The following is a 14,497-nucleotide window of genomic DNA, read 5'->3' on the forward strand; positions in this document are numbered from 1 at the left end:
CTGAATCCAATTGGCAACATCTACTCTCCCGATGGTGCATTTAGATTTGCATTAGAAAAAGTTGGACAACATCTTCCATTCACCCGTGTGTGGTAAATTGGCTACGTAATAATCACACATCAACTGCACGTATCCACTCCTTTTGAAAGCTGTATCTTGCTAAACAAATGTATTTAGGCCAAAATATCACAATTAATATTGATTTGAATATATTATCTTCATATTTCATGCAAAAAAAATAAGAACGTAAACCACGCAGACGCACCAGACGCGAGTTGTTAAACAGTAATGTACAACGATGAAACATGAATCCCTTTCAACATCGACCAAAAATTTAAGGTTAATGACCGAATATGATTTTGTTGTAGTGCTATTGACAAAAATCAATGCACGCGTCCTTTAATTTTTTTTCACCGCAACAATGCACGTTCACGACCGTGCATTGTGATGGGAAAAATTAAAGGAAAGTGCATTTGGTTTTTGGCTCGCGCTATTGCGATGGGTTTTGACATATATACATATTGCTCACAGCGTTGCAGAAAATATTCGTGCTGTCTATATACTCAGGAAACTACAGAGGCGATAGTGTACATTTAAATTTGTAATTATTACTTCATTTTGATATTCAAACAGTGCTATAAAGTCGTCTTAACAAGGAATGAGTTTGTATTAAAAGAAATAATTGTTATACAACTTGGATGAACTAGAATTACTTGTATGCAAATACGAAAATTGCAACAGATATTTTCATTTCTTTAAGATTTAGCGGTATTGCCAGATTTTACGTACAGTTGGGCTACATGAATAGCCTCATTATAGTTTTATTAATACTGGCAAAATACTTGCTTGTATGTGCTTGCTGTTTTATCTATAGCGTATACAATCTGTTAATGATACGATACGCCATAGCCTCGTTATAGTTTTATGAATACTGGCAAATTACTTGCCTCAATGTGCTTGCCTGCTTTGTTTAGCGTATATAATTTGGTAACGATACGAGACGCCCTCCGTGGACGAAAAAGAAAAAAACTGTTTTTTCTTTTTCGTCCATGGAGGGCGTCTCGTATCGTTACCAACAATATTAATCTGTGACGCCCTCACTCAGGTTTGCTGGTTTAACGAGAATTCATTAATCGGTGTAATGAATAACTGGAGCTAAAAGGCGCAAGGCCATTCGGAAGTAAATTACTGTACCTTGTAAAATACAGTTTGGCGCTTTAAAGCTAGGGATAGCTTTCACACATACAGATATTAACGTAACAGTGCTTCCGTCATGTTTTGAAATAACGTAAAACTTTTGAATGGTTGAACATCAATAACAGATATTGACGATTGTGCGCAAGACCCTTGCCTTAATGGCGGTACCTGCCAGGATGGAATTAATGAATATCAATGCCGCTGTTCTGCGGGTTACACTGGTACAGTCTGTGAGATAGGTAAGTCCGGAAACATACCGTATGGTGGATTACTATGCTCAAATATGAGTGGTTAGAATTCTTGCCTCTGGTGCATGAGTTCCCAGGTTCAATTCTCACCTGCGGAAAACTGGGATATTGCCCTGTGAAAAAAAGAAGTCTGAATCCAATCGGCAACATCTACTCTCCCGATGGTGCATTTAGATTTGCATTAGAAAAAGTTGGACAACATCTCCCATTCACCCGTGTGTGGTAAATTGGCTACGTAATAATCACACATCAACTGCACGTATCCACTCCTTTTGAAAGCTGTATCTTGCTAAACAAATGTATTTAGGCCAAAATATCACAATTAATATTGATTTGAATATATTACCTTCATATTTCATGCAAAAAAAAATAAGAACGTAAACCACGCAGACGCACCAGACGCGAGTTGTTAAACAGTAATGTACAACGATGAAACATTTGGTTTTTGGCTCGCGCTATTGCGATGGGTTTTGACATATATACATATTGCTCACAGCGTTGCAGAAAATATTCGTGCTGTCTATATACTCAGGAAACTACAGAGGCGATAGTGTACATTTAAATTTGTAATTATTACTTCATTTTGATATTCAAACAGTGCTATAAAGTCGTCTTAACAAGGAATGAGTTTATATTAAAAGAAATAATTGTTATACAACTTGGATGAACTAGAATTACTTGTATGCAAATACGAAAATTGCAACAGATATTTTCATTTCTTTAAGATTTAGCGGTATTGCCAGATTTTACGTACAGTTGGGCTACATGAATAGCCTCATTATAGTTTTATTAATACTGGCAAAATACTTGCTTGTATGTGCTTGCTGTTTTATCTATAGCGTATATAATCTGTTAATGATACGATACGCCATAGCCTCGTTATAGTTTTATGAATACTGGCAAATTACTTGCCTCAATGTGCTTGCCTGCTTTGTTTAGCGTATATAATTTGGTAACGATACGAGACGCCCTCCATGGACGAAAAAGAAAAAAACTGTTTTATCTTTTTCGTCCATGGAGGGCGTCTCGTATCGTTACCAAAAATATTAATCTGTGACGCCCTCACTCAGGTTTGCTGGTTTAACGAGAATTCATTAATCGGTGTAATGAATAACTGGAGCTAAAAGGCGCAAGGCCATTCGGAAGTAAATTACTGTACCGTGTAAAATACAGTTTGGCGCTTTAAAGCTAGGGATAGCTTTCACACATACAGATATTAACGTAACAGTGCTTCCGTCATGTTTTGAAATAACGTAAAGCTTTTGAATGGTTGAACATCAATAACAGATATTGACGATTGTGCACAAGACCCTTGCCTTAATGGCGGTACCTGCCAGGATGGAATTAATGAATATCAATGCCGCTGTTCTGCGGGTTACACTGGTACAGTCTGTGAAATAGGTAAGTCCGGAAACATACCGTATGGTGGATTACTATGCTCAAATATGAGTGGTTAGAATTCTTGCCTCTGGTGCATGAGTTCCCGGGTTCAATTCTTAATTGTGGGATATGCTTTTACGACGGGAATTCATGGGTTTCAGCGGGTTCACCGTCGGACAAGTTTAGAACTGTCAAGCTTTCGTCAAGACTTCTTCAGGACACAAAGTACTTAAGAATGAGACATGTAAGCCTTCTGAACGCTCTGAAAAGAGCCGTTTACTGAAAACTGTCCCTTGTCAACAGAGAACAAGCAGATCTCACCTATCTGCTAAATTTGAAGGTTTGGTGGCTCTGAGAAGTGTTGAGATCGTAGAACTTATGAAGTTGTGCCTCACATGGGTTCACTCCTATACCCAATAACATCGAACATCTTCATGGAACACGTTGAAACCAAAGCACTGGATATATATCCTTTGAAACCCGTTTCTTGGTTTAGATTTGTTGATGACACCTTTGTCGTCTGACGACATGACAAAGACGAACTGGTCAAAATCCTTAATGATCTCAACAACCAACACAACTGTATTCAGTTCACCATGGAGATTGAGGAAGCGGGTCCCATACCTTTCTTTGATGTCAAAGTGCAAACATCTGACACTAGCTTGAGTTTCTCCATACATACTGAAACCCACTCACACTGATCAATATCTTCATTTTAACTCTAGCCACCATGTGTCTGCCAAGAACAGTGTTGTCAATACGCTGGTTCACAGAGCACTGACTCTGTGTGATGAAGAACATCGAAAAGACTAACTCATGAAAAAGCGTTGAACAAGAATGGCTATCCCTCAAACCTCATAAACAAGGCGGTCAAGAAACATACAGGAGAACAATCAGAAGAAGTGGTGGACGATGAACACAAAGGTGTTACCTTCATGCCATATGTCAGAGGTGTATCAGACAAAATCTGTCGGTTTCTAAACTATGCAGGGGTCAAACCATACTACTCTAGGTCGGCCAAATTAAGAGACATCCTAAGCCACCCAAAATATTCTCTGCTAAAGGATCGTTCACAATGTGTGTAATCTATATCTTGCATTTGTAATGAGCAATACATAGACCAAACCAAACGACAACTAAAGGTAAAAATATCTGAACACCGAAGAGCTACAAAACAAAAGAAAGAAGAAGGCTCGGCATTTGCTGAACATGCTTGCAAAGAAGGCCATGAACCTTTGTAGGATGAAACCACAAAACTAGCACAAGGTTCCCACATAAGAATTAGGTTGACCTGTGAAGCGTTCGAAATCAGAGTTAATGAAACTTCTACCATCAATAGAAATGACGGCAAAGACTCGCTCGTATGTGGCTCTCTCTATTTTCAAACAACCAATCACAGATTTGAAATTATTTGGTACTCTAGGTCATGAGTAAGATTTAATCTTTCCCTAGAGAAGTCCTTTTCAGAAGGCTGAGCTTTCGGAACTGTCCCTTGCCTATGAGGTCGGTGATCGCAGGCTGACGTCAGATGATCATTTGACAACGAGTGGATGCGTGATGAGCGTATATATCACTTCATTGCGTACGTGGTAAAGATTAGCGGCTCTGTGATTGCTTGCTTTAATCTTTCTCCAGAGAAGTCCTTTTCGGAACTATAGCGAGTGCCATCTTCAGAGCAACTAAATAAACATGATGATCCATTTAAAAATCGGCAATGATATATCAGTAAAATTTCCAAAACAGCAAGTTTAGCCCCCGGTCTTTATTCTACCAAAACTGAATGTTTTAAGCGCTTACATGCATGATGTTCCGTTCTGTGCAATTTTACGCAGATATCACATAGTGCGTGAGTGCGCTTTTGTCTTACTGCGTCCACGCATACGCCTATTTTTAAGTGTGAGTTCATCACCGTTTAACAATGGCGCTCTTCTGTACACAGAAACTGTACACAGAAATAGGAAATTTTGAATAATATGATACTTTGATATGTCCTATTAATTGCAGACATTGACGAATGTGTCGAAGACCCTTGCCTTAATGGAGGCACCTGCCTGGATAGAATTAATGAATACCAATGCATTTGTGATGCGGGCTACACTGGTACCAACTGTGAAATGAGTAAGTGCAGGATAATACCGTATGGTAAATTGCTACATGCCATTAGTAAATATATCAAAATGACAACCCTTTTAAAAAGCTCGAAACTGGGTTTTGAACTGTGAAGATTTCTATAATGCTTATCTTACACGATTTTTTTTGGAAAAACTTGCTTATTGATCGCTGAATAGAACATGTAATGATGAAGTAGGCTAATTGGTATGTCAGTGTCAGGGTTAACGGGATGCTACGTGAACATAGTGTGTACACCTATTATACAGAGGAAATACAGAGGCAATATAGCTATTTTGCTGAACAATACTCTGATGCGGATGGTCGAATAAATACTATATCAGCGCATCTAATCATTATGACATTCATCCCCATTGCACTAAATGGATTGAATCAAAAACAGTTTATGGTACCCGACGTTCTACGGCTTTTTATAAAAATATCGTGGGAAAAGACCAAAATTGAAAAGAAATGGGGTTTCAAATTGAACTTTGGTATTTGAAAAGTATAAATCACGTTGGGTATAAGGCTGTGCTAACACTTTTCTTTGACCACTTTGACCACATTTTTTGATTTTTTAAAATATCTTAAAAATACAAGAATCTAAGCTAATCGAACAGATAGTAGTAATTTTATGTATGTCACTTCAAGATATTGATGAGTGCTCTGCAGAACCTTGTCAAAATGGAGGGACATGTGAAGATGGAGTTAATGAATACACCTGTCAGTGTGTTCCAGGTTATACTGGAACCCATTGTGAACAGGGTAAATATACAAAGTAATAATAATACAAAATCTATAAATAAATAAATAAATAAAAATCGATACAATAGCCATATTATTGTAAATTTCAATTCCAAACAAAAATGTTAAAGTGTAAGAATACAGTAAGATAACATGAGACTTTTTTTTATCTTTAACCTCAAAGAGGTGAGGCAAAATGACTTTATTTCTTTGTTATTATCTCTTTTCCATATCATTATTATCTCATAATTATTACATAATATCATGTTTCACTTGATTTGACATTACTCATATTAATTCATATCAAGGGTTGACAAACAGAGACCTCGACTATAAAGGAAACATGGAACAAAACTTATGCATTATGGATCTCATCGAAGTGTTAAATTAGACAAAACTTTACAGTGTTAAGTGAATTAAATGTTCAATTGACATCAGCACAACTAAATACATGTTACTTCTGAAAGTAAAATGAATTATAATCAGGCCTGTGCAAACCATCGATTATGACTGATAATGAAGATGAATGAAATCGCGGAAACGTATGTAAAATTGAATCCTCCATACACATGTGAATATTTATTTATTTTGTAGACATTAACGAGTGCATGTCTCGACCATGTCTAAATGGTGGCAAATGCGTTGACGAATTGAATCAGTACAGCTGTGTTTGTCAAAGAGGATGGACTGGAAGTAACTGTCAATCAAGTGAGTCAACGGATATTCATACACTCCTATATCAAAGCAGCCAATCAGAAAAGCTGTTAGAAAAGTACGAAACATGCATTGATTGTGTATATTGTGCACTCCGCGTACTACGCGCAGTGTTTCGCGCGTGTTCGCGTCGCGTAGGATTGATTCATTTATCGGGCGGGTTGATGCATTTATATTTGGTTCTGTTTTCCAACATTTTTAGAGATAATTTGTTATATAAAAAAAGGAAAAATCGTGTGTTTTTTCTTCTCGTGTATGAAATAGATTAATAAACTTGTATTACTTATTGCTCGAGAAATGAGACAAAATAATGCACTTGCGCTGATGTTGCTGCGTCTAATGCACTCCCCCCTTCGGGGCTCGTGCATTAGGCGCATCAACATCAGCGCGCGTGCCTTATTTTGTCTAATTTCTATCCCAATAAGTAATACGCGTTCATTAACCTATAAATAATTATCATCCGAATTATCATCTGAAAGGTTGAAGTGTATTTTGAATTATCTAGTTCTAGAATCATAAGACAAAATTATTTTTTAAATAATAGTTTAAATCCCAAATTTATCGGAAGAACCATGCTTTAGGGATGTACAACGGATTTATTATTAACAAGCCTTTTAAGGCTTGTTAATAGTAAATCCGTTGTAAACACCACAGGTTCAAAAGAGTATTCCAACATTTAGAAGAAAGTGGGCATCAATGAACCTGCTTGGACATGTGTAACTATGTACCATACTTATTTTCTTTGTATTCATTTGACATTATGTTTCAATATGTGAGAAATGAAACAGTATTTAGGATGTGAATGTTGAATATTTCTTGTATGTTCTGTTTTTCCTTTTTAATAGTTACATGTGAAGAAAATGAATTTCTGTGTGATGATGGCGTTGGCTGTGTGTTGGAAAGTTACCGATGTGACTATATTCCTGACTGTAATGACAACAGTGATGAGTCCGGATGTGATTGTATCCCAAGCATACAGTTTCAATGCTTAAGTGGTGGTTGTGTGCACAACTCGTGGTTATGTGATGATTTCGAAGATTGTTTTGATGGAAGTGACGAATCAAATGATACATGTGACTCTATTGATAGTAAGTTATTATTCATGATCGTTTATTACCAACTGAGTGATGCGAATGTCAAAATAAACAATATTTGTGATGACCGGAAACACTACTACTGTCATCCTTTTTAGTATGTAATTTAATGTATTTAATGTAAATGCACGTGTTTCGATTTGAGATTTTTCTTACCCTTATGTGAATATGATCCACTATATTACGCCGAAAATGCAATAATGTCAGATAATGTTTAAAATGCACAAGAAGTATGATAATACCTTCAGTCATTTTAATATTGCAAGTTACGATGTGCGTCTTGTCGCTAAGTTGCTAAGTTATCTTTTCTTAAAAACTACACATTGTTAATAAACCTCTAATGAAGGGAAAAGTAAGTTATGGTGTCTGAAACGGACGCGGTACAAAACACGCCAAGGGGCATCTCCTGTTACTGTATTCACGCCAGAGCGAAACGTCCAATGACATCATTCGACCATTTCACTATCTCTGAAAGGGTTTATTGTAAAACTGCTTCATAATCCAATCGTTAGCGATGACAATTTGCAACACATATAAAATGGATCGTTTTTATTGTATTTAGTATTATCATTTCAGTGAAACTGCAACGGCTCATCGCTGGCAAATAGAATATAAACCAACCTTATTCAGAAAAGATCGATGCAACTTTGTAACTAAGCCACTCATGAAAAAAAGTGTTTGTTTATCACGGGCACATGACGGGATATTTTTCCACTCGGAGAAATACGAAAATAATAATTTATTAGTTTACAAGCACAAGTAGACCTACACACACTATTTTGCAAATGATCCAGCAGCTAAACAGCACATATCCTGCACATAATATTCAGAAAAATCAAATTTAGTTTGTCAACGTTTTGCTGTTATCATTATAATACAGGAATACACTTTTCACACATTATATACAACTGACCAAGCCCCTCTTTTCGACCTGCCAAAATTGCTTGCCCTTGCTCCTAAATTTTACCCTCCCCCGGGTTCATAATTATTGCACAGCCCCTTACCGTTATTGTTTTGACAGATATTGATGAATGTGCCTCAGAACCCTGTTGGAATGGAGCGAGTTGTCAAGATTCAATTAATACCTTTGTATGTCTTTGTCCGCAAGGATTTACAGGAGCACTCTGTGAACAAAGTAAGCTAAGTATGCTTTAATTTCCAAATGTTATTGGTGCCTGAATAATTTGAAGTTAACAGATGAGATTGGATGAACAAACCAGTGTTTTATTTATAATTTCACCTAAATTTCAAAAGGGTAACTATGAAAATGGTCAAATTAAGATCCCGGGATTCAGACATTGCAATTTGCTTTAAACATTCTGAATCCGCTGTAGAGATGCCAAATCATATTTTTGGTCGTGGTATCACATGTTTTAGACTTTAGCAATATTCAGCCTCATCTATGGATCAGGTTGTCATGTTACGTAAAATAAGCCGCCACAATGGAGGTAACAATCATGCGACTTTTGGGGGGGGGACTTTGGGGGCGCCAGCCCCCCGGGGTAAAAGCAGGGGGCGGCCAAAATATAGGGGCGGCGGTAGGGGCGGCAAAAAGGGGGCGGCAAATACGAAGGGGTGGCAAAAAGAGTTAGTAAATAAAAATGGAGGAAAAATTTAATAAAGCATCAAAACTTTTGAAAAAATGGTACTAAACATCAAAATGTGCTGCTTTTAGGGCGCTACTTCACTTTTTCAAACGACCGAGAAAAAAATTGGGTCAACCTTTTCGGGCTGTTGAGGAAGGGGCGGCAAAATTGAATTTTCTTTAGCCCCCGGGGTTGGGGCGGCCACGGTACGCCACTGACAATCCCGGGGTAATAGCTTGCATAAAGTTAATGATAGTGATTTATACCTGTAGCCCTTACTTTGAGTGGTTTCGATCCTAATAGCAGAATTTTTATCAAAGGCAGAGTAACAAAAAACAAACAAACAAACCAGCATATAGATGAATTGACGTGTGCTAACATTGGTACGTTCTCTGATGGTATGAGATTAAAAACTGCCGGGCAAAATACCCTAATCGATAATTTTACATAATCATACATAAAGGAAGTTGTAGTTTGGGTTTCATAAAGCAATTGAGGTGCTGCAAGCTACATAATATCACAAAGTTAAAACAACATAGGTTATGCAAGTTGGGGTTTGAAACGATTTTATACTGAATGTAAACATGTGACATCAAAAGTGAACTCATCAATGCTTATTATTATGATTTTTGTAGAGCGGTGAATCGCGAACTATATTTGTTTTAATCCTTGTGGCAAGATGAACAATTTCGGCAGAGTTTTTAACAAAGAAATCGGAGCATTTTAAAATGTTTCTTTTTTGTGATTGATCTTTGACATTTGGCACTTATTGTCCTATATCTCCGAAAGTAGTAGATAGTAGAAACTATATATATTTTATAATTCTTGTGACAAGAAGGATGCTTTGATAATTATATATTTTGGTAGCTAATAAATATATCCAATTTAAATTTCGCATCACTAAACAATAATTTCAGACATCAACGACTGCACCCAAGACCCATGCCTTAATGGAGGTACATGCGAAGACGGAGTAAATGAATACCAATGTCGCTGTTCTGCAGGTTACTCTGGTCCAAACTGTGATGTACACGAAGTACAAGGTAAGTTCAGGAACAAACCACATTCTAATATTGTTCTCTTAAACCGGTATTTTCCCACCAAGTTCATTATTTTACACACAAAACACATTTCCAGCATTCCCTGCCTCTATCAATGCAAACATTTTTTAAACTATGAATATCATTTATGTTGGCTATACTGCTTAAAATCTACCTTCTACCTTCTACATTGGACATTTTTGATTTTAAGAACGGGGCCCTTTCTTATTGGAAAAAGCTGACGTTTGACTGAAACGATCTCTGTTCTGAATGATTATCTGTAAAATCACTGACCATGTTCAATACAACATGTAAATATTTTCATATTGTCGTTGTGCTTTCTTCATGCGTCAATAATGCAAAGCTACATGATTATGTTCAGACGACAAAAATGCCAGTGGAGTAGATTTCCCTATGACATGGGGGGGGGGCATATGGAAAGGTTTGGCTACAAAACGATTCTCTTATACACCTGAACACACAATTTCGTCCAAGATCTTCCAAGCAAGCAGTGAATTGTTTCTACACAGTCTTTGATTACACTACACGGTTGAGTGCATAGTATCATGAGAGCTGTGTGAGCTTCTAGCTGGTTACTAGTAGAAAATAGGCATCTGCGACATGTTTTTGTCAAAACCTCAAGTGTTCCCTTCATCCAATCAGATTTTTTTAATATCGAACGAAAGCTAGCACTTCCACCCACAATTCATATGAAAAGGTCTGGTTACAAAAACGATTCTCTTATAAATGCATCTACGTACACCCGAGTACACATATATATTCTCAGCACACAGAGTCTAGTCTCTACGCAGTCTGTGTTATAATACACGGTTAAGTGCATAGCATCATAAGAGTTTGGTTTGAAACAGGCGACAACATGGGAGGTGGTTGTATGGACCATTCCCATCAAAATATGGGGGGATTTATCCCCCATCCCTGGGTTCAGTTTTTTAACACTTAATTTGTATAATTTATCAAATTTATCAGTTAAGGCATGCAAAGTTGTTTGGTGAAAATTAAGTATGATGCTAAAGCATTCATTAGTTGATGAAGTCTGTTATACTGATACATGTATATGAATATGGTCAATTCCAGCCAAAGCGGGCCAAAATTCTCTCTGGGGGCCATTTTGAAAATGTTTTCCTTTTCAATTCTAGACTTATCAAATGAGACGATCATGTCTAGTGAATCATCAGCTGGAAGTGCCATCGGATTGAAAAATAACTTTTCTTGTTAGACCAAATAAAGTGTTAAATGCGCATATGCATGTTACCCACGAATTCAAGCATTTTTCACCTGTTGTACGCCATAAAATTTCACTTTCTTTAATATCTTTCAATATTTTATGTGTGACTCATATACACTAGAAATCGGTGAAGACTTTGAACGTAAAATAGAATTTTATTACATATATCTACAAAGAAATATTTTGGTTATTACAAATTTTAAGAAAGAGCCAGGTGTACAGTTAAGATTGTGTCAATTCTTCGAACTCTTTTCAAAGTGGCTGTCATTTAACATTACTGTATTATTTCGAAAGATTAAAATAAATGCTTCATATAAATATAAAGTTAGATTTTGTATCTCGTCGCAGGATGAGGATCTCGGATGGATTCGTGGGTAACAGCGTCTGGAAAATAGCAATTCCTATTAATTTTTTTAAATAAAAATAAAAAATACTTTTCCGTATGTCAATAATTCAGGCTGCAATGGCACTAAAATGAATTTTAATCAAAATACAGACTACATGAAATATTTAGAATGGATCATTATGGCATTTTGGGTATACAAATTTTGAGAATAATGAAGTTGCCAAATTCAAATAGACAGAGCAAACAGTTTTATATTATTATTTTAGTAAAATCATTCCATATTTTCATGCAGCAATATTCTATTACCTCGTGTTTGACATTTCCTATGAACTAAAACACTATCAATACATTGTTAAGTATAATTTAAGTAGGGATTCGTGGGTAACCAAAATGTTCGTGGGTAACACATATTTGAAGGTATGTATTGGTAAGCGGCAAAATAGAAAATATTACAGAAGGTTGGAAATCATCATGCGGTAATTCCTCCATTGTGTTTCAATGATTCCCGTTTCTCTAACCAATTGCATTTACCCAAAAAATGGTAATTTAGGGTAATCAATCAAAACTTCATGATACAGCTTCAGTATACCTTCAAGAGGACGCTATTAAACAGGACTGTTTTGGAACCTATTTCGCATGTTTTCAAAATGTTAAGATGCATAAGAAACATATAATTTACAAGTAAATCCTTGGATTCGTGGGTAACGCCGAATTCGTGGGTAAAGCTATAAGTACTATAGTACCGTTTGGGGTTTGCGTTTCTTCGGTGCATAAACTGTAAGTACTGTAAAAATTATAGCATACCCATGGCTTGAATATGTGCTGATTTTAACTTAAAATAACAATCTCCTTGTTTTTCAAGGTTAGCATCTATTCGGGATTCGTGGGTATCAAAAGTTTAAACCGTCGTAGATTATTTTTTTAAAGCGGTGAACGTATTTTGACTATTTACAATTTCATGCGCTTGTCAAACTAAATTCAGTGTCCAAAGTCATTAAATGTTAATTTAAGTTATGGCAATTATATTTGCTGGACTCGTTGGTAACAGTTGATACGTGGGTAACGTCAAATTTGATTTTATGGAATTTTATGGGTAAAATGTATTTGCATAAAATAATCACTTGGCCCTCAGAATTATAGAACGAAACTTCGTTTCATGATATAGTCATTTATGGCATATTCAATTAACATTTTTCAGAACGATCATTTTATTTTTGATACGCAGGTAACAAAATTATTAGCCAAATTGACTTAATGGCCTCTAGAGTCTACAAACTTTGGTGGAATTCAATAGTTTTACATATGATGAGAGATCATGCAAACGTCTTTCTAACGGTAATAATTTCATTTTGATTGAAGAACATTCAATGACATATATGGTGCTTTATCTTTGAATTCGTGGGTAACGCCAATTAATTTAAGCCATCATAACTTGTCCCCTGGTATGACTTGCTAGTAAAAGCCTATATGCTCAAAGAGAGCACATTGGACGTGACATGATATGCTCCATCAATAACGTGATTTCCTTTATTAATGACATTTTTAAGTGGAAAGTTAACATAGAGAGAATTTTGTCCCGCTTTCGCTGGAATTGACCATATACATGTATGAGTCTTTGCTGATACATGTATATGAATATTCATGTATGAGTCTTTGCTGATACATGTATATGAATATTCATGTATGAATCTTTGCACTACCAATGAAAGAAAACCACGAAAAATTAAATCAATGTCACTTCAAATTATTGAATATAATTATCTCAAAAAATTTAACAAAATTATGTGGGCGATATGTGTAGATCGATGTCATATTTTTAATATACATAATGAAAACATTCGCATAATGTTAGAAAAGGTGTTAATTAAAACGTTAAAAAATCGTATATATCAATGGTGAAAAATTGTTTAATAGCATTATAAAAAAATAACACATTTTCTAAACAAAATCATTTTTTCCATTCATTCAAAACATTAAAAAGATTGTTTCATAACATACTACACATTCTGTGTTGACATGCTAAACCAATGACGACGTCAATCTTGACCGGCCCCTGTAAATTTGGCTTTAAATAAATAGTGCCCTAAATGTTCTATTAAGTTAACAAGGACAAACCTTTCTATACGACCAAACAGCGGTATATGTTCCAGGTGACTTGCAGGTGTAGCCTCAAAATAGTCTGCAATACGAATTAAAACCACCAAGCAACCACGCAATGGGATGTTTAAAGCTTGATTCCTAGGTTGATAAGATCGTTCAAATCAAATTAATTCATTGTCCTTTTCCATTTTCTTTAATTTAGTTTGTCCTCCAGATCCTGAACTCATAATAGCAAGAGATACCAAGGTTAATTTGACGTCTTATGGCTACCCTAATAATTACATGAATAACATGCGGTGCTTCTGGACTGTGCGGTGCCAGGAAGGTGGCAGAATACTAGTGCAGTTCATAGACTTCTATGTAGAAAGGGGCTATGACAACTTGTACATCGGAACTGCACAGAATGGAAGACTTTTAGGATACACGGGTAATTCCCTGCCTGATTTGGATGTTTTGTCACCAGCTGATGGAAGCGCCCTCTATTTCGAATTTTACACAGATGGAAGTGTAACAACACGTGGCTTTCATATTTGTTTGACAAATATTAATGCAGAAGGTAATGTTTGGGTGAAAATAACAGGGATTAATAAATTGTATCCAAAACATCGATTCTTTAATGATATAAATTGGATGGATCGAGAACAATTTACAAATGATTGGTAAAGCTGTGTGTTATAAAAAAATATTTTGCTA

The 14,497-nt window shown here is 36.0% G+C and overlaps 1 protein-coding gene across 1 annotated transcript in view; it reads left to right on the forward strand.

The window, feature by feature from the left end:
• The first annotated feature begins 1,470 nt into the window (after nt 1-1,470).
• LOC140154613 (CUB and sushi domain-containing protein 3-like) overlaps nt 1,471-14,497 on the forward strand; it is a 37,824-nt gene continuing 24,797 nt past the window's right edge. The window contains exons 1-9 of the mRNA XM_072177183.1: nt 1,471-1,660; nt 2,733-2,846; nt 4,830-4,943; nt 5,586-5,699; nt 6,273-6,386; nt 7,238-7,480; nt 8,508-8,621; nt 9,990-10,115; nt 14,007-14,360. Of these exons, the coding sequence (XP_072033284.1) occupies nt 1,471-1,660; nt 2,733-2,846; nt 4,830-4,943; nt 5,586-5,699; nt 6,273-6,386; nt 7,238-7,480; nt 8,508-8,621; nt 9,990-10,115; nt 14,007-14,360 (1,483 nt within the window). The remainder of the gene's footprint in view (nt 1,661-2,732; nt 2,847-4,829; nt 4,944-5,585; nt 5,700-6,272; nt 6,387-7,237; nt 7,481-8,507; nt 8,622-9,989; nt 10,116-14,006; nt 14,361-14,497) is intronic.

The sequence above is a fragment of the Amphiura filiformis genome, chromosome 1 (assembly GCF_039555335.1).
Source record: "Amphiura filiformis chromosome 1, Afil_fr2py, whole genome shotgun sequence".
Taxonomy (NCBI): domain Eukaryota; kingdom Metazoa; phylum Echinodermata; class Ophiuroidea; order Amphilepidida; family Amphiuridae; genus Amphiura; species Amphiura filiformis.